General features: G+C 43.3%; 1 protein-coding gene across 7 annotated transcripts; it reads right to left on the bottom strand.

Annotated features, from left to right (window-relative positions):
• Positions 1–300: 300 nt before the first annotated feature.
• On the bottom strand, positions 301–24874 carry LOC133130184 (protein mono-ADP-ribosyltransferase PARP6-like). Of its 7 annotated transcripts, none has more exons than XM_061244522.1 (23): positions 24634–24874; positions 21001–21167; positions 19979–20056; positions 19049–19143; positions 18518–18578; positions 17758–17848; positions 17556–17622; positions 16494–16643; positions 15975–16137; positions 15305–15436; positions 13379–13474; positions 12330–12422; positions 11313–11438; positions 11030–11095; positions 10422–10489; positions 10284–10332; positions 9522–9634; positions 8275–8347; positions 6031–6100; positions 4423–4502; positions 3190–3253; positions 2731–2815; positions 301–2464 (listed from the first exon to the last, which is right to left on the bottom strand). In XM_061244522.1, the coding sequence occupies exons 2-23, from the start codon at positions 21007–21009 to the stop codon at positions 2362–2364; spliced, it is 1932 nt and encodes a 643-aa protein (XP_061100506.1). In that variant the 5' UTR covers positions 21010–21167; positions 24634–24874; the 3' UTR covers positions 301–2361. The 7 variants fall into 7 exon arrangements, with proteins under 7 accessions (XP_061100506.1, XP_061100508.1, XP_061100507.1 ...); XM_061244524.1 differs by having other exon boundaries at positions 21001–21164; XM_061244523.1 differs by having other exon boundaries at positions 21001–21161.
• Positions 24875–25907: the final 1033 nt, after the last annotated feature.

Raw genomic sequence — 25907 nt, 5'->3', positions numbered from 1 at the left:
TTTCCCTGTGGTTTTTTCCATGTAACTAATGTTTTAATAAATGCTAGAGTCTCGTAAAACTGCTGTTCCTTTCCTGTAGCAACTAATAAAAACCCTGTTTCACCATGTTATCTCAAGAGAAACTGCAGCAGGCTTGCTTCATGAAAATATTCAAAGAAATGTTAGTGTGGTTCATCTTTTTGGCTCTCGTCCCACAGGCATTGAGAGAGAAAGTTCCTTCCTCAGTCTCTAAACCCTGAATGCAGTTTGACCACTACTCTGTGAACACAAAGAAATACATCAAACATAGAGATGGACACGTTGTGTAAAATTGTGCAAAATCTGTTTTTATTTTATTTTATTCTTTTTTTTTTTTTTTTTTAACTTTAACCTTCAGGATTACATTTGAAACCCCTTCATTCAAGCACAAGACTGGCAGGAAAAAAGACAGGAAACCACTGTTTAACAGATACATAATTAATCGTAAAGTACAGTATCACCATTGGGAAAGCAGTGGACACTTATGGTCCGAGTGAGCTATTGGGACAGGAAGGAGGTATACTATGGAGGCAAAGATATGTTTGGGGGTCAGTGTTTCACTTAATTCCCTGCGTTCTCAGCAATACACTGTTTTACTTCTTACATTACAGTCCACTAAACATTCTTCAAGGTATCCAAAACCTCTTAAACTGTTTTCAACATCTCTCTAAAGTTATACCTGTCACCGTAAGCAACCTCAAAAATGGCTGCTGTGACGTCATTTAATCATTCATAAGACAAGTCTCTTTGAGTGTGGCAAACTCTGCAATAGTGCAATGGAAAGTATAGAAAACACGCAAACGTAAATACAAACCATCAATTACATAAGAGCATAACTAACTAGGCAAATTATACATGACGGCCATTCCCCGAAGTAAACAGAACCGGTTCAAATTAAAGCACTTCAGTAGCATCCAGCGTTCTGTTAGGAATGAGCTTTCAATCAGAGATGCCAAGAACAAGCCCCGTGGTCCCTCACTTAAGAAAATATCTGCTGGATCTGCATAATACACAGGTACCGGTGGAGAAACCCAGGGCTGATTGGATGGGAATCCTTCAAACTACTTGAATGCTAATTGGTTGGGATATCCAGCAAAGAAGTTTCTAGTTTATCCATTTATTTCATTTCCTCGATAGACAAAGAAAATCGTCTGAGACTGGAGCCCAGGTTGATAGGGTATGTAAAATGTGGCCAAAACCATGCAGAAAGATCATTGGGGTATGAATAACGAAACGATGGAAGTATACACGTTTTACCGTGGCGTTGTTTCTCCCGGGTTAGCCATTGTGAACTGGCTCCACTCAAAAATAACCTCGCTTTGTTATTGTGCAGTCAAAATAAGTTTTATCTTCATGTCACGTGTGATGAGCCACTTCAAGGGATGCGATTATGCTATACGCAGAACGAGCGAGTTCCGATTCTGTATTCAAGGAGCTCTGTGCTTATTCAAGCAGGAAAGGGAAATCAGCTTTAATTTAGGGAAAATAACTGCGAAGCGGTACTTAGGATACGGCTGATCGCTTCTCAGTTTCGCGTTCACATTAAATGACTCGGAGGAATATGAAACGAACCAAAGGTCGCCAAAACACTTCCTCATAAAAAAGTAATGAAATGACAAACAAAGGCGTGTTCACCCCATTATCCTCAGGCCAGTAACAGCAGGCTCTTACAAGCATTCGGAATCATTCTGAATTATTTTCTAATATAGCGAGTTTCAGACGTCCACCGTTTGAAATGACGAATGAAATGACAGTTTTACCAGCCACTGCCGAAAGAAAGATTAAACGTTGAATAAAATGGCACAGATGCTTGGGGGGAACGGGAGTGCAGTGGGCAGAATCTCGGAGATTCGATTGGTCGGCTCAGGTGAACAGGTGTAGGGACCCGTGTACAGACTGCTTCAAGCTTAATGCTATCCGTTCTTCCCCCGCAATGGGAGGCGAATGCGAGCAGACCATGGGGTTTCACGTATCCTATTTAAAAGTCTCATTAAAACCCTCCCTAAACAGACGGCTTCCACAGGAGATATTTCTACCTGTCAACCTCTGAGGGGAAGTCCATTATCAATCATTCACCCGAGGCCTTTCCGAAAGGCAGATGGTAAAAAAAAAACGTCTATTAGGGGCTGTCAAAGAACTGATGAAAAATAGAAGGGGCAAAATAAAAGAGGAGAGTGAAAGGAAACAGACAGAAAGCTCTGCTTGCTCTCCCCTCAAGCCAACGAAAGTCGAGCCGTTTCTTCTACGGTTCCGTGCGGCTGGGATGGCCCGACGGGCACAGGCCACGCACGTGCTCCCGGTGCCCCCTGGTGGACAAAACGAGCATCACCTCATCGAATAATCTCAACTGGAGTAAATCTGGGTCCCGATGACACGCATGATCTCCTTCTGGATCTTGGGCTCTTGGGTGTTGATGTTGGCGTCTCCTACCTGGCCGTCCTCATACCTGAACGAAAGCCAAACGGTCGGATCAGAATGCGTGTAGCTTTCTTCCAGTAAGATTTTACAGTTATGGATGCGGTCTGGAAGCAGACCAGCGGCAATTAGGCCTACGTAATTGTTTTGTATTCAAATACTTTTCTGTGTTGGATTGATCTTCCCAACCAAGTGAAGCCAGAGTTTGAGAAGCCCGGTAAATCGTGGACAAGTTTTTGAATCCAACACAATTACGTATTTGACCAAGGTCTGAAAGCAACACTGTCGTGTACTCACACAAAGAAGAACCGTGTACAGACGTGATCAGACACAGGGCACACCCAAATGTTCCCGTGCTTCTGCAGGTCCTTAGATGTTATTACTGTGGGAAAGCATGGGCCATTACACTTATTTTTCTCTTTTTGTTGTTTTTGAGTAGACAGTCTTCCCACCTTTTGTAATTATTATTTTTAATTATTTTTCTTTTTTGCAGAGAGAGTAACACATAGAGAAGTGATCACAACTCAGTTGCAGTGGGTGAAAACATCCGCTCACGTGGAGGACTCATATAAAGTTCAAGTATTTAACATCTTGAGACATACTACTACATAAGTATCTTGAATGACAAAAGAATGTTGCCATGGAAAAATCTAAATTCCATTCTTGTAGTATAGGTTTCAGCATAGTAGAATATACAGTGTGGCCTATTTTAGTAAACTGATCTTCAATATTAGATTTTTAGTTCAGATAGTTTACCTTCACAAAGAGCAATGCAGTTTAAATTCCGACTCTGGAGAAACCTGGACTGTATTGGACGGCTCTGTAAAGACAGCAGGTTGCATAGAAAGGCAGTTTTAACAGAAGTTTACAGGTACCCAACACAATTTACTACAGCTGAAACTGATTTCTTTGAAACAATTTGTTTGAAAATACAGCACAATAGGTTATTTATTTATTCGTTCAAGCATATGTGATACTCAGTTAATGTGTTACTGTAATACAAATTATCCCTGTGCTGAAATAGATAGCATATGGATAAAGAGGGTTTGAAAATAAATGCTGTTTCAATGAACTACCATTTCTAAATGCTCAAAATGATTTTCATATTCCTGTGTAACTGTGCTGAAATAGCCCACCAGTACATTTTCTATTGGCAAAATATGTCTATATAAGTAAATAATATGGGCTATGAAAAATCTGAACCACGAGTCGAATCATCACTTCAAACTATCTTGTAAAAAAGAAGAAGGTTTTCAGTGATATAGGAGAACGCTACATGTGCAATGCCTGTGGAATGCTACTGGAGTGTGCTACAATGTGCAGTACCTGTGGAATGATACTGGAGTGTGCTACAATGTGCAGTACCTGTGGAATGATTTCAGAGCGTGCTACAATGTGCAGTACCTGCGGAATGATTTCAGAGCGTGCTACAATGTGCAGTACCTGTGGAATTATACAGGAGTGTGCTACAATGTGCAGTACCTGTGGAATGATTTCAGAGTGTGCTACAATGTGCAGTACCTGTGGAATGATACTGGAGTGTGCTACAATGTGCAGTACCTGCGGAATGATTTCAGAGCGTGCTACAATGTGCAGTACCTGTGGAATGATATAGGAGTGCGCTACAATGTGCAGTACCTGTGGAATGATTTCAGAGCGTGCTACAATGTGCAGTACCTGTGGAATGATATAGGAGTGCGCTACAATGTGCAGTACCTGTGGAATGATTTCAGAGCGTGCTACAATGTGCAGTACCTGTGGAATGATATAGGAGTGCGCTACAATGTGCAGTACCTGTGGAATGATTTCAGAGCGTGCTACAATGTGCAGTACCTGTGGAATTATACAGGAGTGTGCTACAATGTGCAGTACCTGTGGAATGATATAGGAGTGCGCTACAATGTGCAGTACCTGTGGAATGATTTCAGAGCGTGCTACAATGTGCAGTACCTGTGGAATGATATAGGAGTGCGCTACAATGTGCAGTACCTGTGGAATGGTGTTCATGCGGTTGTAGCGCTGAACCAGCTCGTCTTTGGTAGGCATGCGGTGTTGACCCTTCCCCATCCCTAGAGACACAGCACACGTCGCCTCAGTGACCAGGTGAAACACAAGGTTAATCTGTTCCAACGAACTACCAGCCGTGTCACTGCACACTACTGACAGCACACCTGCACGAATACACGCCATGCTACACCTTAAATACCTGCTCTGAGACACACCATAGTGCACACTGCACACCAGAACTTACACACTACCATCGTACACACTGCACACCAGCACTAATACACACCACGCTCTACATTAGAGACCAGCTCTGATACACACCATCGTATATCGCACTTTCACACCATTGTTATACACACTGCACACTTGCACTTAACACACCACCATCATCCACACTGCACACCAGCACTAATACACAGCATGCTCTACGTGCTGATACACACCATCGTACACACTACACGCCGGCACTTTCACACCACCATACATGTACACACTACGTAACCGCACTGAGGCGCACTGTCTACGCGATGTGCGTGCTGGCTGTCACCGTGCTACATCCAGCACCCCTGCTCTGAGTCAGACCACACAGCTCCACAGACAGCACAGCACAAGCAGCAGCTGCAGCCCCCCTCCTCCCTCCCCCTGATGTCTGACTCCAGCTCTCCTCCCCGTATAAAAGTCAGCAGCAGCAGCCAAGGTGCCTGGCATGCACCGCTGGGCAGGCATTGAGCCCCGCTGGCAGAGGGCCAGAGAGCCCAGCGAAAGAGTCACAGCCCAGCGAGGGGCGCCAGGAGCCAGTCACGCACAACACAGATATGAGAGACTACACAGCGGCAGCCGAGACACGTACGCGCTCTTCACCTATCCGTTACTGTGTGTGCACACACTCATGTGCACACAGGCACACACACACACGCACACAAACACACAGAGACACACACTCGTACACACACACACACACACACACACTCTCACACACACAGACACGCACTCATGTGCACTCTCGCTCGCACACACTCTCACACACACACAGAGACACGGACTCATATGCACACACGCGCACACACAAACACACAGAGACACGCACTCATAAGCACTCACGCACAGATGCACACACACACACACAACATGTATGCACACATACACGCATTTACACACAAGCACAAATACACACATATGTAATTCAACCTTCTTTTATACCAATACACACACACACACACACAAGCACATGCATGCACACACACACACATTCACACACACACAAGCACATGCGCACACACACACACACACACACACAAGCACATGCACACACACATTCACACACACAAGCACATGCACACACACACACACAAGCACACCCACATTCACACACACAAGCACATGCGCACACACACACACACACACACAAGCACATGCACACACACATTCACACACACAAGCGCATGCATGCACGCACACACATACACACACACTTGGCACGAGCAGGTACAGTCACCCAGGCTCACAGCTGTGGTGTCGGCTGTGCGTGCGAGCGGTTAGGGGCGGACACCGCAAGGGGTTAAAAGAGGGCGAGCAGAGCCGTCTCCCTACCTGAATATCCGAAGGAAATGCTGGAGATGGGGCTGAGATAGATGCCCTTCCCGTACGCTGCCCCGTGCAGCTTGCATCCAAAAGAGCAGGGGGGGAGGGGGGAGAATCACTCAGAGCGACAAGAAACAGACTCAGACGTACAAAGAGGGAGAGACGGAAGCCTACTCATCGACTCCCGGGAGTGCGCTCGGTCGCTCAAAACTACCGCGGCTGGACCGGGACAGGCTTCCGTCCGGCTTCAGTGTCACGCCTTTTGCCAACATCGACAGTCCCATTATCGAGCAGGTTATGATGGCAGGGAACACCTTGCGATGATTATGACTTTCCGTAACAAGCGTCGGGACGGGCCAGCGTTTGAGGGTAATTGAATCCTGCGGCTCGACAAGCTGTTGACCCGGTGGAGATGGATGAAAAGGGAAGCTGGGAGAGGACAGGAAATGGCCGCACGCGAGGATGAAGACCAAACAGAGCGGCTGACACAGGGACGCAATAGAATCTCCTTATTGTCTAAAACTGGAACTATAGGTCTAGCAGGGCTTTATGGACAAGCAGTGAAAAGGGGGGAGAAGTTTTAATGAACAGGAGATGAGGGGCAGTGGCTGGAGAGAAGACGCACGTTGAGATGAAAGGTAAGGTTGCGTTTACCATCGCCTGACCTATAGGACCACAGGAAGGAAATGGAGGGTGAAGGTGACCATTTTCAGACGAAGGATGAAAAGCCAGGATGTGGAAATGGGAAGGAAATGATGTTGTGGGAAAGGTCACAGGCAGGACAAGACAACAAAGCAGTGAAATGAGTCCTACAGCCTCCAGAAGAGACGGTACCGGAAGAGGAATGTGCGAGGGGGGACAAATTAACAGCTTCGCCTGTTAATATGAGAACACCACCAGCCTGAGGTGGGGCTACATCACGGCAGCGTGGGATTTAGCTCCGCTGTATTCACACGGTTGTTTATCTTGGATGGGATCCAGACTCTGTTGATTGTGACCAGGGAAAATTAATCCTCTGCTGCCTGAGGACAAAACGTGTCTCTCCTTCTATTTTTGTGAACAGGAAGCTAAGCTACCACTGCAGTTTAGTTACTAGTATAATCTAATACTGAAGTTCACAATCGGTTAATCAGTTAATGACATCATGAAATCAACTGCAGTGCCTTTGAATATTTGCACGCTTAAAAATTATGTGCAGAGAAGGCTGTGTAAAACAGGAAATTAGCTATTCTGTGCATCAAGAAATTCTTTGAAAGTAATATATAATTGTTCAGAGAAACAAATTCCGTACCTACAGTGAGATGTGATGGTGATGTTATGAGGTGGTTCGGTATCTACTGGGGGCTTTTTTTTTTTACGGTCAGTGGAATCATGACCAAGGAAGATATTTTGGCCAAAATCCTGTAGTCCAGGACCCATGGGCATGAATGAATGAATGACCCCACTTATCTGAACGTTTATACAAAAATGTTGCATGTATTATTGTTCCCAATAACATATTACTAAATAAAATGCAGTTCTGTTTGCAATTATAGAGGCAGGATAGCTAGAGAGCCAAAGAGTATTGGGGTTTATACACATTTGTGTCCACTGTACCTACACAAAGGGACTCAAAATTCAATGTACGTAAGAATACAACATCAAGAAGAAGAATATAAGTAAGTGTATGCTGGTTTATTTATGGACTAGACAGCTCAATAGCCTTCCTCTGAGAATACTCCCACCATCTGCCCATTAATAAAACCTTTGGCGCTGACAACCGAGGAACCTGGATGTACGAACACAAGTGCAGGTGATAGCAGAGGCCCTATTCGCTGTGAGGACCTCTAGCGTCAAAGAGAGCAAAGGAGGAAGCAGAAGAGGTGCTATAGACCGAGGGGGTACGGGACACGCGGTGTGTTCTGCGCTCTTAGTGGCCCACCTTTACGGTCGGCGAGACCGACGGGTAACCACGGCGACCCAGTGAACGCCGCGGCCTCCGTCCTCGGCAGACAGGGAGAGACGCGGCGTCCACTGCCGTCAGCGCGAGAAGAGACAGCGCCGCACGCACGCCCGGCGGTTACCGGTGGGTCTGTCCGATTAAAACAAAACAAAACAAAAACAAAACATAACAAACGACCTGTTGCAACGAGGAGAAACGTGGCATCCGTTACTGTCAAAATGGATCAGCTGGACAGCAGCCCTGCGGTAGGAGGGCGGGCTCTGTCCAAGAGTGGATGCTTCTTAATCGTGCTAACTGCGAGTGCTACATACCTGCAGTTTGGTATAAGAGGCATTGACTAGTCCATTTCTCAGAATGGAGTGCCAGTTCTCTATGTGGGACCCACTAGAGCAGTGTGGAGAGAGGGAAAGAGAACAGAGAGCTGTGAACACAGTACAAACAGTTCTGTTACACGTGGCATCATGTGACCGGGGCTGTCTCTGAGGACTCCAGCAGCTACTGATTGCAGAAGGTACCTGGAAATCTACCTATCGTCAACCTATTGCCCTTCATTTTAACCCACAACAAAATTTTATTGTCAGCTTCATTGTTTCCCTGGTGTAAAATCCAGCTATGCCAGCTTGACCAGCTTGAGAATAGAGCTGGTCAAGTTGAGTATGAGCTGGTCAACCAGCATGGCCAAGCTGGTCATAAGCTGGTCTAGCTGGGTATGTGCTGGTCAACCGCTAGTGCTGGTAGCTTGTCTGAGCTGGGAACTGGTCAACCAGTTGTTTCAAAACATAGCTTGAGCTGGTCAAGCGGGGTTGTTTTTTCTTCTCAAACACAGTTCAAAGAGTTCAGCGATGGGCAACATTAACTCACCAAGCTATGTTTGTGTAAGTTAAAATGTAGTGTGCCCAAGCAAACTACTGTATCAGCTACAAAACAAGACACCAAATAATAATCAAGTTTGCTGTTCTGGGAAATCAGGCCTCTGGGAATGAGCCAGCACCCTCTTGATCGCGAATGTGTCGTTTATTGTTTATGTTGTGTCGTTTACTGTCGTTTATGTGGCCTACCTGGGAGGCCCTGCCCCAGACTGCAGTTGATAACTGCCGGGCGCAAAACAACTGAGCACAACTGACACTTCTCAGAGCTGCCTGGCTCCGCTATCTCCCAGGATATTTAGAGAAAATAATCAGCGCATTATATAAACAGCCAGTCCACTGGGACTACTCAACTACACCCATCTTTTTTGTTCTCTATATATATATTCTTCAAAATGAAGAGCTGAGGTCAGAGTGGCCTTTCTGCTGTTATTCTTAGCAGGGAAAGTGTTCATAAGAACAGACACGGAGCGTGAGATAAATTCTCTGGGGAGACCACGCCAGCCTTCCTCGCTCTGAGGCAACATTTTAGCTCCTGATTAGTTCCCCGTCAACGGGCACAGACAACGGGCACAGACAAAAGCCCTGGCGACTCCCCGTCAGCGTTCAGCGACATCTGACGGCCGCTCTCCCATCCTGGCGGGTGGGGCTGCGGGGGTCCGGGGATCTGGGGGGTGGAGGGGGTCACTCACTGGAAGGCAAAGGTGCTGCCGTAGAGCTTCTTGGCCGTGCGGAAGCGGGCTTCCTTGGCCGGGGGGCTGCTGAGCAGGAGGAACTGGTGGGACGTGTGCATGAACTTCAGTTGCTGTGGAAACAGGGGCGTGAAGGAAGGACAGATAAGGGCGAGAAGGAGAAAGAGAGAGCAAGAAAGAGACAGAGAGAAAATGAGTGAACAAAAGACAAGACAGAGAGGGAGACCAGCAGGGGCCAAGCAAACAAGCCAAACTTCCGGGGGCGTCGGGTGGAGACCTGTGAGCCTCTGACCTTCCTCTCAGGCCAGGGTCACAGTCAGTTAGCTTAACCTGCCGGCAGGGTGTACAAATCTACTTGACCAATGTTCCAGGTGTCAGTCAGAGGCTAGCTGATCAACTGAACACCCTCAGGTGAACAAGAGTTTTAGTCTCGTAATGAGCCGGTTTCACAGACTAAAATGAAGCCCAGTACGATTCCCGTGCAAAACTCAATTCAAGTTTAATCTAATCTCAGCTTAATCTGTGTCTCTGAAACTGGCTCTGAAAGTCGTTTTTTCTAGTAAAATACTAAAATATGGTTTTTGAAAGTGAAATTGGCAAATACTGAAATGGGTCAAATTAGCACAACTAACTCATTGGCATAGACAGTTTTTTATTACTTAATTTGAATAAAAAGACTAAAATACTTGTTAAGAACTACTTTTTTTCTTTTTTTTCTGAGTCAGACTAACAGAATCCATAACCCCAAGAGGCCTGACGTACCCTGCTCAGCGGGAGCTTGACGATGTGAGACCTGTTGCTGGAAATTATCCTGGAAGAAAGAGAGAAGAGAGTGAGAAGGTCCCTCTGGAGGACACGGCCGTATCAAAGAGAAAGCTTGGCTGTGACACAGTGCCTCACCACTGCAGCAGAGGGTGTGCTAGAGGATCCAGCTTGTCCATCTGTTTCTTTATCTCCAGATATGACCCCTGTGAAAAATACACATGTATATCACTGACTGATTACATAACATGGCATAAAATAGTACTTTTTCTCCCAGATTATGCATGCTTAGGTTGTCAGGGTACAATTACAGTACAATTGCACACAACCTGCAATTGTTTTCATAATTTAAAGTAAATCAACTTTTAATCAGACTAGTGATTAGGTGCATAACATGATGTAATGTTAGCAGCTAAGCTAATATTGGACAGTAATATTAGTTAGCCTAACATTTACTGTAACCTTTTACGTTAACCATCTGGGTAGTTATAGCTAATGTTATTTCGTAACAATAAGCTAGGGTTAGCTAACGCGACTACTTCTTGCTACCGTTACCGGCTGCTGAAAAGCACTACTGTGCATGCCTGCTCACTTCCTCTTGTCCAGACAAAAAAAATGAATATAGGCGCCAGTTTAGCATCTTCCTATCCTGTGAAATGTCTGATTTAGCGTACATTCAGTACAGTATATGTATTATTTTGTGACTGGTGCATTGTGCGGTGGGTATCGGTATTGACTTAGATTACCTGTGTCATCTCCCGGATGGACATGACACTGTCCAACGCTTTCTGAAGCCTCTCGTAGTTCTTCTTCTATAGCCAAAGAGATACATGGTGGAAGAGTTGCATGCCTCTTACTGTTAAAGGGCTCTGTTTGTGAGATTTTTCTTACAATCAATTAATCACGTCACCCACAGGTATCAGAACATATTTCAGATGTATCCGAAAATTGGGGTCGTTGAAATATACTTTGAAATCTTTCAAATCTATCAAATGTTGATAGCACAGGAAATAACAATTAATTCCCCACCTTGGGGTTGAAGGCCAGGGTCTTGGGGTCATTGGGGTCAACGACAGAAGGGTAGGGTTCAAAGATGATGCTCTTGCGGGGGGATTCCAGAGCTGCTCTGCACATGGCAACCAGTAGATCCACCACCTGAGAACCGTCAGTGCGATTAACAGTCATCTCTGCACCAGTCCTGGGCCAAATATGTCATTGTTTTGGATTAAAATACATTTCTGTGCTCAGTTCATCTTGTCTGGTGCATTCGAGCCAACCAAGAGGATCAGAGGGTGGGGTTTGCACTGTTTGAGAGTATTTCATAGGTTCCAATACACCTGACAAGCCCAGTAAAGTGTAGAAAAGTGTATGAATCCAAAACAATTTGACCCAGGTCTGCTCTACACACAAACACATGCTCAACACAAACTATGTACTGTATATATGAAATCAACTTGTATTGGGTGTAGGGAAATAAAGTTTATTATTACGCAGTGCTACTGTAAGAGGCGTCATGGAAATGCTTGAACCTCTATGCTAGAGTAGACTATGCAGCAAGACTGATGTTACAGTGCGATTTTCAGGAAGAATTACTTCACGCTAGACATGTTTTATAATGTTTGATACATGAAGTTATTTTATTGCATGGAATACTCAACCGAGAAAATATCAGATTAAAGTATTAACAGTTGAAATAGCTTTTACTTGAATGACTTACTAAAAGAAAACACGCAGGTCTGGATTGAAACAATTTGCATATGCCCTTAAACTGTCAAGTGTGTGAGCACAGTAACATTTCCGATGTTAATAAAACTCTAACAGACAGAGAGAGAGAGAGAGAGAGGGAGAGAGAGCGAGAGGGAGAGACAGAGAGAGAGAGCAAGAGAGAGAGAGAGAGGGAGAGAGAGCGAGAGAGAGAGACAGAGAGAGAGAGCAAGAGAGAGAGAGACAGAGAGAGCAAGAGAGAGAGAGGGAGAGAGAGCGAGAGAGAGAGACAGAGAGAGAGAGCAAGAGAGGGAGAGAGAGACTACTGAGTTAAATGGTCACCTCTGCTCCCGTGGCCACTTCCTCGGCAGCTCCTGACATCACTCCCAGCGTGTAGAAGGAAAACACACACAGCTCCCGGGTACACACTGCCGGCTGCACGGACACATGGACAGGGCAGAAACACAAAATACACAGACGCACATACACACATACGCACAACCGCTGAATCCGTTGGTGAAACAAGTTGTGTTTTCAATCCATTTCAGGTTAGAGTGCCTCATTCTGGGTGACATTCAAGTAATTTCTCTGCTGAAATTATAATCATAGTATATTCAATTTCCTTTCATTTTCATTCATTTCCCACCTTTTTATTCCAATTTGAAATGCCCAATAGTATTAATTCCATTAATCTCCATTCGGGAGAGCATAGTGAGCTGTGTGTTCTCCTCCGAAGCGTGTGATGTCAGCCACCTCTTCTTCGTCTGTTGCAGTTTACAAGTCGCACAGACGTGAGTCAGAGGAAGACACTTCATATGCAGCTGAAAACGTGGCCTCACAATCCCCCAGCAAGAAACTGTAGTCCCAGCCTAAATGGACTGCATTTATGTAGAGGTTTTATCCAAAGTGCTTTACAATTAATGCTTCTCATTCACCCATTCACTCACTCTCTCTCTCTCTCAAACACACACACACACACACACACACACACACACACACACACAAGACTCACAGACAATCAGCTCACAGCCTACTGACACCCTCTTTTCCCTGGGTGATGCTAACATCAGAATTCATAGCCCTGCAGAGCTACTGGCTACAGGACTGGAAAGGTTTTTCATGGAAAAATACAGGGCGCTAACCGGCATTCAGCTCGCTTCTTCCACAGATTTTATTTCTCACTGGATATTTTATCTACAGCTGCGTATTGTACTAAATAAAAACGCGGCGATATTACCATAACTTCAGACCCTAACGTTTTCAAAACCTAGCGCCCCGTGAAAGATTAACACCATCACTGAGCACGATCGCACTTCGATGACATGCGTTCGTATCAGCTTCGTGTCTTTGCGGTGAGTGCCTCTGTATTGTGTTTTGCGCGGCGCTTGTACCTTTAGCATGGAGCCGTTCTGAAAGACGTGCTGCTCGTCGCACACCACGCAGTATTCATTCAGCGTGGGGATCCGCTGCTCAGAATATTTCATTATCTGTCGGGAAGAAGAGTGACCTTTTTCCTCCTAGTTTCTCCAGTTTCCCTTGGGGGGAGCTTTGGCTTACAATGGCTGTGTGCTTTTTCCAGATGCTCCCTGTACGCTTATTTAAGACGGAATGAAATGTGATCGGTTGTAGCAAGGGATGCATTTCAATGCATTTCTGTCAATGCTGTCCCTTTATATATTAACAGAATTGCGTGTTTGTGTTATTGTGTTTTGTGAGGGATAGTAAAGATTGACTTGACTTGACTTGACCTTGAGTGGGGAACTCTTACTTTTGCAACTATGTTTAAACACAGTCATCCACTATATTTAGCTACATAACCCGAGCAGTCTCTCACCTGGTCTGTGAGATTTTGATTTAGACAAACTGTTAAACTGTTAAAATTAGCATTTGAGAGTAATAATAATATCAACAACAATAATAATAATAATAATAATAATAATAATAATAATAATAATAATGCGTGATATATTTTTTAAATTATACTGTATGTGTACTGAAAATCTATATTTCAGAATGTGATCTCATGCTTCTAAACGACCGTTTTTTCAGTGGTGCACATCCAATCAAGATTATTTATTATTTTTAATTAACATGGCTGAGTAATGTTCTGCAGCAGGAGATAATGACGTATGCAAAGCAAGAGCCAGTAACAGGTGACCAGAATCCTCCAGTGCGGTGGAAACCCACTGCACAGTCAGGGTAGAAATGCTCGAGAATTACCGGCATTTCTGCTCAAGTAGCCGTGCCTTTTCCTCTGCAGGGAACACTGAAAATAAATCATTCACAGCACGCACCTTCAATCAAGTGGGTTGGTTTTGGTTTTTGGCAAATTATCTCTAAAAGGGTCATGCTAATATCGGCTGCTGAGACAGCAACTTTTGTTTTAATGATATGACATAGTAGCCTAGATTTGTGTTTACTTTTTTGCTTTTCACTATTCATCAGCCATTTATGCAAAATATTTAAGTGCGGCATTACCTTATTTTGCCTTTGTGTGTTCTTGTACCCCCTTGTGGACATAATGTGTACAGCAGGAAGCACTAACAAATATTCAGAACATTTTATGGCAGGGATCATCAAATCACGGTTTTCAGGGCAAAGAACCGCTGGTTTTCCACCCGCCCTTTCCCTGATCGTCAGGAGTGAAGTTTCACTAATTGTTCGGTTAATTCGCACTAATTGTTCGGGAGAAAAGAAAACCAGGGCTGGATTTGGATTCGAGGGCCAGGTTTGATGAGTCCTATTTTATTGCAATGCAATAATTCTGAACATTCTGGAATAGGTTTTATAATATAACCCTAATCTAACACAGTTTTCCAAAAAGTAATGATAATAAGACAAGAAAAAATATACTTTACAGTTTACAAAGTAACAATAAATGTGCAAGATGCAAAATTTGATTTTAGTAATATAAATTATTTACAACTGCACAGTACTGTATATTTCCTGAACACAATCAGGAGCAGTGCTCTCATTAAGGCACGGGTCACTCCATAAATTGCACAGTGGAGTATGGTTGGCTAAACAGGACTGGGTTGCACCAGCTGTACTTCAGTTAAAAATCAAGTAGACATTTCATTTATGGAAATATTTCAGAGGCGATCTAGCAAACTAGCTACGATGCCAGGTGGCAATCGATAACTGCGAGAAGAGAACGCTTAATGGTAGATAATCCACTCATTTTAGTAATAACTTTACATCCAAACCAGTAAGAAAGTAAGTAATCATGGTGCCATAACATATATTAACTGAAGTTGTGCTAGTTACTAAGCCTCTATTGGACTTTACACTTGGTGCAGCTGGCCCCATGAGCTTACCTGCACTAAGAAGCCATACTCCAAGGTAGGAATATTCTTGCAGTGGCCTCCCGCCTGGGATGAGAAAAACAATTGAATCAGCTGCTTGGTGGTAATCTGCGCTGGGGCCCTGGCTGCCGGCACCGCTACGGTCTGATGGGTCAAGTGAAGACAAAGCATTATGGGAAACGGGCGCCAGCAATGGCAAGCAGGAGGGCAGTGGGAGGCACGAGCACTGAACTGAGACGGGGAAGGCGTCTTTTCCGCATTTACATTTGGTTTTGGTAGATTTAATATGTATAATATGTGTTTTATTAAAATAAGAAAACGCTCATGGAAAATGTAAAAACCAGATGTGAGCTTTAAGAATAATGACATTGCAAAAACCGCATACAGAGTGCAGATAGTATTTATGACAATACAACTGGCATGCAGTCTACACCATATAGGGCTGGTTTCACAGACACAAACTAAGCTTAGTCCTGGATTAAATTGGGTTTTCTATGGAGAGTCTCCATTCAAGATTGAATTTAGTCTAGGACCAGGCTTAAATCTGTGTCTCTGAAACTGGCCCGTAGTCTTTTGTGAAGTCATTGAATTACACTACCACGTAAGTGTGGGATGGAGAGTAAAATGCTTATGGTTTTTGCTCATATTTAGGTGGGGGAGGGGAGGTCAGAGAGGCGCTCACCTGGCTGTTGGGGGGGTAGCTGAAGAGCTCCCCCTTGGGGTTCTTCACGGTGCAGGAGATGGAGCGGTTCATGAGCCGGGTGACCCGCAGCTCCGGCACGGCCAGCTTGCCCTTCAGACCCGGGTCCTGGATCAGGGGGAAGCTGGGCGATCTGAGCGAGGGCCAGGGGGAGGGGAGAGGGACACAGGCCGTATTTTAGCTATAAGCTTTTTATCTATTTTAGCTATTTTAGCTATAGGCTTTTTATCAATTTTAGCTATAGGCTTTTTAGCCATTTTCACTATTTCAGCTATTTTAGCAATAGTCTACTGCTGCAATAATGGCTAATACTGTGGCTAACACAGTGCACTACATAATTATACAACATATCTAATTACAGCATTAGCTGTACAATGCAAAGGTCTAGAATCTCTACTGCATTACTACATTAATAATATCTATGAAGATTACAGAATTTAGTAATGATGCGTGTATATGCAGCAGCAGCTGCAGTTGTCAAGTGTGCAGTTGAGGCAGTACTTGGGTATCGGGGAGAAGATGCTGAGTCCGGCTCGGAACTTCTTGATGGTGCCCCCCGCCTTGAACCAGCTGTGCCTCTTCTCCTGCTGGGCCTTCAAGAATTCATTGCTCAGGTGTTTCCACTGCTGCGATGTAAACATGCTGAGGATTCTGGGAGAAGGGGGCAGGAGGAGTCAGACGGTTTAATAAATGTGCAAAATTCTTAACCTTAGAAGTACTCCCTGCAATATATATCATGTTCGATGTTCCCCAAAAACATTAAATATCTAATGTTCCATTTTGGATATGCATACGACGTGGTATAAAAAGTACAAATATAAATGATTTGCTGTTCAATATACAGACCAAGCACAGGAGAAAATAAAAAATCTACAAAATTCCTATCATCTACGCCTGCAAAAATGACCAGTAATTAAACTCACAATGATAATTTACTGGATATGTACTAATAATGTACTGGATATCGAACTGAAACTTTCAATTCAGCTAGTAGGCACCAAACATAAAAATTAATTGAAATGTTTAGTTGGATGTAGCAAATGCACACAAAGTGTACATTTTGATGACTCATATAACCATTGTTGTATCCATATGTGCGTTCACGATGGCGAACATTCGTGGCAAACTACTGTATGATTTTCAGAAAACCGTGACTGTTGAAGGATTTTAAATGAGCATTCCATTTAGTTTGCCACCAATGCCTTAATAAAAAATAGATGTAATATGACATAGGTCTAACAATGCTATCTTCTAGCTGATTATTTGCTTACTTGGCAAGAACAACTATTACATTGATTAAAGTGCATTATAACAGCCAAATAATTGTCAGCATTTGTTCTCTTGCTGTTTTCCCCATCAGCAGGCACACACTACCTTTTGAACTGTTAGCTAACGCTAGCTAACTTTAGTGGCAAACAGAAAAAAGTTTGAATAGGTTGGCTAACATTTGCTAACGTTAGCTAATGTTCGCCGTCTCAAACGCACGTCAGGTAAATGCTCTGCATGGCTGTCAAGAGCGAGACGGACTTCAACCCTGTGTGGAGAGGCCTAGCAGTAGCTCACTTTTTCAGTTGCAGTCCCAGGCTGAACCCCTCTTTATTGGACGGCTGGAACACTTCCACCGACGGCTCTGCGGACACAGCCAAAGCAGACGGCAGCTTTTGAATTCCATTCTGTGTGACTTTGAGTATGTGAATCTGTGAGCACAGTTACGAGCCACAGTTTTACACAGGAAGAGCTGACACTGCGGGCTGTGGGGTCTCACCCGGTCCATCCAGGTACTGGGAGAGGGAGAAGCGCAGCCGAAGCACAATGGGCTCTGTGCGGATCACCTTCCAGGCAGTCGCAACCTCCTCCTGAGGAGACACACACACACACACAGACACACACACGGTCATTAGAGGAGACCCAGAAACAACAGGGATATTTTCACACGCACATACACACACACACATGGTCATTATACCATCATATGAGACCCAGAAACAACAGGAATATTTTCACACACACATACACACACACACACACACACGGCCATTATGCCATCATCGGAGACCCAGAAACAACAGGAATATTTTCACACACACATACACATACACACACACACACACACGGCCGTTATGCCATCATCGGAGACCCAGAAACAACAGGAATAGTTTCACACACACATACACATACACATACACACACACACACACACACGGTCATTAGAGGAGACCCAGAAACAACAGGGATATTTTCACACACACACACACACACACACACACACACACACAGCCATTATGCCATCATCGGAGACCCAGAAACAACAGGAACAGTTTCACACACACATACACACACACACACACACACACACACACACACCGTCATTAGAGGAGACCCAGAAACTGGCATATTTTCACACACACACAGTAATGTACACTGATTATATCTGGAGTAGACATAGGTCCATACACAGGTAGAAGTCTTCAAAATTGTATGAATAATACTTGAAAAGATGAGGAAGATGAGATGAGGAAACTCACATCCAAGAAACTGATGTTGATTTGCAGGTCGATGTCGACATCGTCAATCGTTCCATATTCCCTGTCAAGCAAGAAATTGGAGCATGATACAAATCTACAAAGGCATTTTGGCATTTAACATTAATATTCCACAATTATAGATGTGCTGCAATTAACTATGCTGCATTTGAAAAAAAAAATTAAATGGTTCACACTCAAAAATGTATTTTCTTCTTCTAATAGTTCACATTATACTGTTTTGAAACTAGTTCTAGACATGTACTCCAAGTTATAAGTCATAGCGAAGCTACGATTATTCTGCATGTAGAAATGCAGAATAATCATCTTACCCAAACATTTCGGCTATGCTTACTTCGGTGACATTCTACCATCTTTTAAAACAAGGTAGGCCCTTTTGAGCACGTTTTACTGATTTTGACACACAAAGCCAAGCTACGGTGAGCTGTGCAGCATTCATCACGAAACAACAACAACAACAACTGCGTGGCTGTTCGAGTTTGGGCGAATGCCTTTCGGGCGCCTGTGCTGTACCTGACAGAGACTGCGCTGTCGGTGTAGATGTCCTTCACCGCCTCGATGTCAGCATCCAACTGCGGGTGCCTGTACAGGTCAGCTGCACAGCTTCCCTGCAGAATTTCGACAGAGTTCATTGCTCAAGCTAACGTGCTAACATGCTACTGCCAAGCATTCACAATGGGAGATATGAACAGAACAATATCCAACCAGACAACTTCATTATACTTCATAGTATAACATTGGATGTTATTAATAAAGGGGGGGGGAAATAAACTTTATTTGGAATTTGTGCTGCCGTCGCTGAGTTAGCGTCAGCGCTGAGTAATTTTAGTGGTTATTTTATTTTAAGTGGTTACATAGCTATCCATAATGATCAAAGTGTGGTGTGTTGTGACTATGCAGCCAATGTGTAATTAGTGCAGAGTGAGTGTAGGATGGTGGCGTCTGTGTGTGCGGTTATTGTGTTGTGCGAGAGAGTGAGGTGAATATTGTGAGAGCGGTCTGATTGTGTTGTGAGTTTAAATATGCAAGAAAGTGGAGTGAATATTGTGCACCTGTTTTACTAAGACCGTAGTACACGCAAAATGAATAACACAACCAATGATTGATGCAAAACAAATACCATGACAAATCATTCGTCAACAGTATTGCTTGTGTTTGTGCTAAAAGGCTTTGTACGCATTGATGGTCGAGTATTACAGTGGGTGAAGAGTGAATGTAGTGGACTGCGATATTTTCCACAACCACACATTGTTAGGGAATATGTCTCTTTTTTTCAAATTCCAACTGACAGTTTATGACTGTCTGAGAATTAAACTGGGTTCCATTTGTCTCTGTGAGCACGGAACTGATGAGGGTACAGAAGTCCATGATCTAGGGCTCGTTTTCACTCTCCTTCTCCTTCACAGTTTCAGACCTCAAGAAAATCTGATTCAGCATCCTCACCTGGATCCCGTACAGGAACTCCTCCGAGTCATTGTCTCCGTCAGATTCATCCTCTGCCCAAAACTGGCCCTTGATGTCCTGCGGACACATGGGTTTTTAAAGGCCCTGTTTCTTCTGAATCAATTTTGGTTCAATGACTAATTATTGGCAGCACCAGCATTGTCAAGGCAAAGCAAATTATAACCAATATGAAAAATAAGATTGTTTTAAATATAAAATAACTGCTATATTATCAAAAATACAAACATGTATCAAGTGAACATAATCATTACAATGTTAAGAGAAGATTGAAATTTCATAATTTGACAGAGATGATCCAATTTTTTGTCTCTGGGAAAGGTGCATGCAAGTCTGCAATGGATGGAAAACACATCTCTCTCTTTCACTCTCTCGGTATCTCTCTATCAATCTGAGTATGGATAGAATAAAGGAAAAGGCTGGATTTCATAATGCATCTGTGGCAGAGACCAATTGAAACCTTTATTGCACCCAAGTCTGGTTTTTAAATAGAAATAAAAGGAGTCATACTTCAAGTAAATCCAGGAATAGTCTGATCGGCCAGTAGGTGCATTTGCCAAAAATAGATTGCGGAGAGATGTCAGATTACATTTTGGAGTGTGTTCCTTGGGGACAAGACACGTTGCTTTATTTCTACTTATCAATATGACTGATGCAGACTCATACTTCCATCCTAAAATAATTTAAATGTGCCAACTTGTTTTTTCAAACAAAACAAGGTGAGTCTCATTTTCAGCATTGGACTTCAATCAAAACCTTTAATCAAAAATAGTGTGAAATGACCCATGATAAATACCCTTGAAGTAATGATTGCAAAGCAAGCGGACAATTTAGAGAAAACATTCTATAAAATGAAAATCACTAGTCTATATTTCTATATGTATAATGTACAATTTGCCCCCACAACACCCTTTGTGAGCTCATCATTGAAATTGTTGTCAACACTGAATTGACTAAATGGCACACTGAACATTGCAGTTGACCGCACAATCGAACAGACTCACCATTGCCATCTGCAGTTCATATGCTTTTCTCTGACAGGGACCTGAGTCTCCCACCCATTCCAGCTGTGGCAGTGTGAAGGTGGGGAGAGGAATGAGGAAGCCGGGTCCACGGGGGGCCTCCTTCCTCTCTGTTTTTACTGCTGCTGTCTCCGTGGCAACCCCTGCTTCTTTGCATTGATGGAAGAAAAAAAAACATTTCAGTTTTTTTTTTTTTTTTTTAAGGTACAATTCACGGTTCATTCTACCCATTTTCTGGGGACGTCTGGATCAAGTGAGGACAGTGGAGAATGTATCATAATGGAGATGCCGTACCTCCATCCTTGATCTCATGGCTATAGTCTTTTTTTCCACCCTTTTCATGATCATCTGCACTCCATCCTGTGTATCCTAGCAACAGCCAATTCCGTCTTCTGTCGCCATTTCATTAATCATCGCGGAATGTGTGTGGGAGAGATTCTGTGGGCTTTTTTTAAACATGGGCTTTTTGTTTTCTGATGAAATGTTTCATTATCATTATTGTGCGAATGACGTTGATATGTCCAGAATAAATGCTCAGTGATTTGCTCTGTTCTTAAATATCTGTATGGTCATCTTCACTCACGTTTTTGCTATTCTCAGGGAGATAGCAATTCTATAAAATGAATATTGCTATTTTGCATGTGTTTGTACAATTCGTATTGTATGCCTACACATAAACATTTGTTAAGCAAATTGTGGAAATGTCATTTTAAAAAGTAACAATCATCATGTTTTCTTACTTCAGGGTCAAGCAAGGTAATCTGAAATGCTTCCCCTGGAGTTTTCATGTCACACGGTATGAAGCTATTCTTTTTTTTTGCTAGGCTGATGGCCTAATCTGGCCATTTCAGTAAATATATACTGACTGGATGAGGGCAAATCACAGAGTCTTTGTTTACACAGTGCTGGCCTCGCTCAAAGCATTTCAAATGTCTGACACGCTTGTGAGTAGCACCACATCTGCTGCTGCTTGATTCTATTGTCTTTATTCCTCTGATTAGGTCTGCCTTTGAACACCCAAACCCCTGCCATTTCTCGGACTGCTACCAGAATACAGCATAGATCTGCATCTCCTATTGCTACATATGCTATTTACTTCAACTGCAACACTAATATACTTCAACAAACATAATACAGACATGCACAAATTTTACAATTTGAAAGGGGGGAAATAAATAATATTTCTAGGCTTTTTGTTGTTGGTATTTCAGAATTTATTTTGGACTTGACATTTAAAGAGGCATTTGCTGATTAAAATCTCAAAAAGATGTGCTAGGGCAAATCTTTCTGGGCACAGAAAAATGAATTTGGGACAAAAATGAATTGCACGAAATTTCTGTTTTCAAAATAGCAATGCTCCTTTCATGACTTGAGGGTCCTTCTGTGTGGTTCAAAGGCTCAAAAGGTCATACATAGCTAGAGGGTATTTTAAAATCAGAGGTGCATGATGGGTCCCTATTGTGGACAAATACAAGCTGTGAGAGCACTAAAATGTAAATGTTATGTTCTGTACAATGACAAGAGGATGAGGATGAATAAAATGAAGATGATGAGGATGAAGATGATGAGAATGATTCAAATGAAGATGATGAAAATGAAGATGATGAAAATGAAGATGATGAAGATGTTAAGGATGGTTAAAATGAATATGATGAAGATGATGAAAGTGAAGATGATGAAGATGATGAGGATGATTACAATGAAGATGATGAAGATTATGAAAATTAACATAATGAAGATGATGAGGATGATTAAAATGAAGATGATGAAGATGATGAAAATGAAGATGATGAATATGATGAGGATGATTAAAATGAAGATGGTGAGGATGATGAGGATGATTAAAATGAAGATGACGTGGATGATGAGGTTGATGAAAATGAAGATGATGAGGATGATTAAAATGAAGATGATGAAGATGTTGAGGATGATTAAAATGAAGATGATGAGAATGGCGAGGTGCCCGGTGCACTGGGCGTGGCTTTTGAATGTAGACATGCTCCTAGGTGAGAGGAAGGGCACGTACATCGAGACACAGGGGGTAATACTCCTTGCGTGTGTGACTTTCTCCTTGGTTATTGTAACTTCAACTTGACCCAAATATTTGCTCTTGGTTTTTAGGCTACCTATCAACGAAGCCTGCCCTCCCGACAAAAAATAATAACAAAACTTCTTGTTGTTTATCAGTCCCTTTGACATTGAGCACAAACGATTGATAATATATTAGCGAGGAAGATACGCGAGGAGATAACTAGCAGTAGGATTGCTCAGTGATGTTGGTAGTAACCAGTAGGCTAATGGTAGTTAAAATGATCATTGCTTGTTTAAAACAAACGGTAATTATGTCTTCACATTTACATTGATATTACATTCATTACATATTACGTTTATTATGCCAAGAGAGAAAATATAGTTACTGATTCATAATTCATGTCAGTAGGCCCTACTGTAGCTATCTTTTGAACTACTGTCACGTAATTAACATGAAAAGATTGTTCAAGCCATTCTTCTCATTCCAGACGGGTATAAGAAAAAGAAGGAAATACAGTGCCCCAGGGATCACAGTCTACAATGAGAATAGCCACAAACAATGTGGATCGTCCGGAAAATATAAAATCAACAGCATGCCAGCTTGCAACACACCAGACGCCAGCCAGGAAATATGGCCCACTGACTTGTGCAGGGACATTATGATATGAAGAGAGAGTTTCTGTATGAGAGCCATTGAGAAGTTGCCCCAAAACCATTAATTAAAAACATGATAACACTGTGTGTGGACACACTTGTATGTAGTACGTGCATGGATAACACAGGTACATTAACATACATTCTAGCAGAAATACCTTTACGATGATGTTTAGTTGTGTTTTAGTGTCTTTATAGCACTGTTGAAACATAAGTGCATATGTCTAGCAAAGAAATCAAATGTTTGATTGAAACACAGTCTCTTTTGCGCCTCAAAAGCTGTACAGTATATGACAGTGCTAAAATGATTGTACTAGTTAAAGTAGAATTTTAAAAAGAATATTCCAAATACTATAGAGGACAAGCTCCATAGCAGTGTACAGTTTGTTAAATCTAGTGCTGTCCAACACTCTGCGTCTGGGTCTGGTATGACTCAATAGATTCTTACCCTCCATCTCTTTTTCTCTCTCTCCCACCTTCCAGCACTCTGCTCTGTCAGCTCACAGAGTCTCCCCAGATCCAATTTTCCAGAATTCAGAGACCCCACTCCTGACAGGTTTGTTCTCTGCCCACCTCTTAATTCCACCCCGTATTTGTCAAATTGTTGTCTTTTGTTACTATTATACTAATTATTTCATCAGTTCATTAAAAGTGGCATCATGGGCCATCAATTTTTGAAATTACATTCAGCAAATGTACCTTCCCTGTTACTTTCCATCCATTATATTAGCTCCCACCTGCTCTCCGGTTTGTCTCTCTCTCCGCTTCCATCCTTCCTCTGTGTCGTTATTCTGCTCTGCCCACCGCCCCCCCCCCCCCCTCCCTCTCTCCCTCCTCCTCCAACAGACCCAAAGAGGCCAACATTACAATGCACGTTAAGGTGCAATTAGAGCATTTCTACCCCCCTCCATCTCCCCTTCCCACACTTACCTTCTCAGAACACAGAAATGAGGTCACTGCCTTTTGTACTTCAAGGTGCACCTGGATGCGTATTCCTTTGCGCTCTCCTACGCTCCTCAAATAAAAAACAACAACAAACGGCTGTATTAAAAAAGGGCTTTGGGCAGCAGCCGCCTCTCTCCCCGTCTGCGGGTGGCTTCCCCCGCTCCCCTCCCGTGCAGCGAGATGCCGAGGCGGTGTGTTTATCTGTTGCGGATCTCCGCTCCTTCTGCTGCCTTATTTTGCCTGACAACACAGAGCGGCCCGAGCATGCTCAGTAGAGCCCGGCGGCCGGTCACGTGACTCACAGCTGACTGGCTAGACGGGGAGGGGAGGGTTGGGGAGAGAGACGGAGAGAGAAAGACAGAGGGAGGGGGTTATAGAAAGGAAGGCGAGATGAGTGGAAAGGCGAAGACAAAAGCCTCGGTTTCCGGAAAGTGCCTCCAGTGTGGAGCTCTGCGGGGAGGTGTGTACTCCTGTTTGCAGACAGGGAATGGAACAGACATGAGGAGATGGACGGATAGGGTGTGTCAGGGCTGCCCCAGCCAGTTAGCATCTCTGTCCTTTCGGTCTGATACAGTCCGACAATCCTTCTCTACAAGGCTGTGGACAACATGTGTGCTCAAATGCAAAACAAACACTATATAACACTACAAAAGTAAAAAGAAATTCAGAATGCCCCCTTCCACCCAACACACACCTCAAACAATACACTTCACCTGTCAATCAAACTAATCCTTCATAGGGCAGTTGCAGAAGTGATAATTCTGCTGTATGAGGTGGATGTTCTATTTTGGGAGCAGTTGTTGTCCATCGATGACAGTGCTGTGTCCTTAATCAGTGTTTACCCTGGATAGCAGTGACCTGCTGTAGGCCAGGCAGATTAGCTGCGGAAAGACTGACCAATGGCCCTTGCTGGGCATGACTCAGAGTAGATGTGTGTGTGGATGTGTGTGTGGATGTTTCTGTGTTTGTACAGTATATGTATGTGTGTTTGTGACTAAGTGTAACCCATTTGGCTAGCCTTTGGGTAGTGTTTGTCAGGTTTATATGTGACCCCTTCTATCATAATCAGTTGCAAGTTGCGATGGCCAATTTCACATAAATTAATGTTTATGTTCATTTTTCGCTGTTTTCTAGAACAATATCTTGGCTTTCATAATCTGCATGTCGTAATGCTAAATTCAGAGTAAAAAATATTTTTTAAGCTGTCAACTGAAAGACATTACTTTACATGTTATTTGGCCAACACAACAAGGCGACTT

This window comes from Conger conger, chromosome 6, assembly GCF_963514075.1.
Source record: "Conger conger chromosome 6, fConCon1.1, whole genome shotgun sequence".
NCBI lineage: Eukaryota > Metazoa > Chordata > Actinopteri > Anguilliformes > Congridae > Conger > Conger conger.
This window is presented reverse-complemented; position numbering and strand designations above follow the sequence as displayed.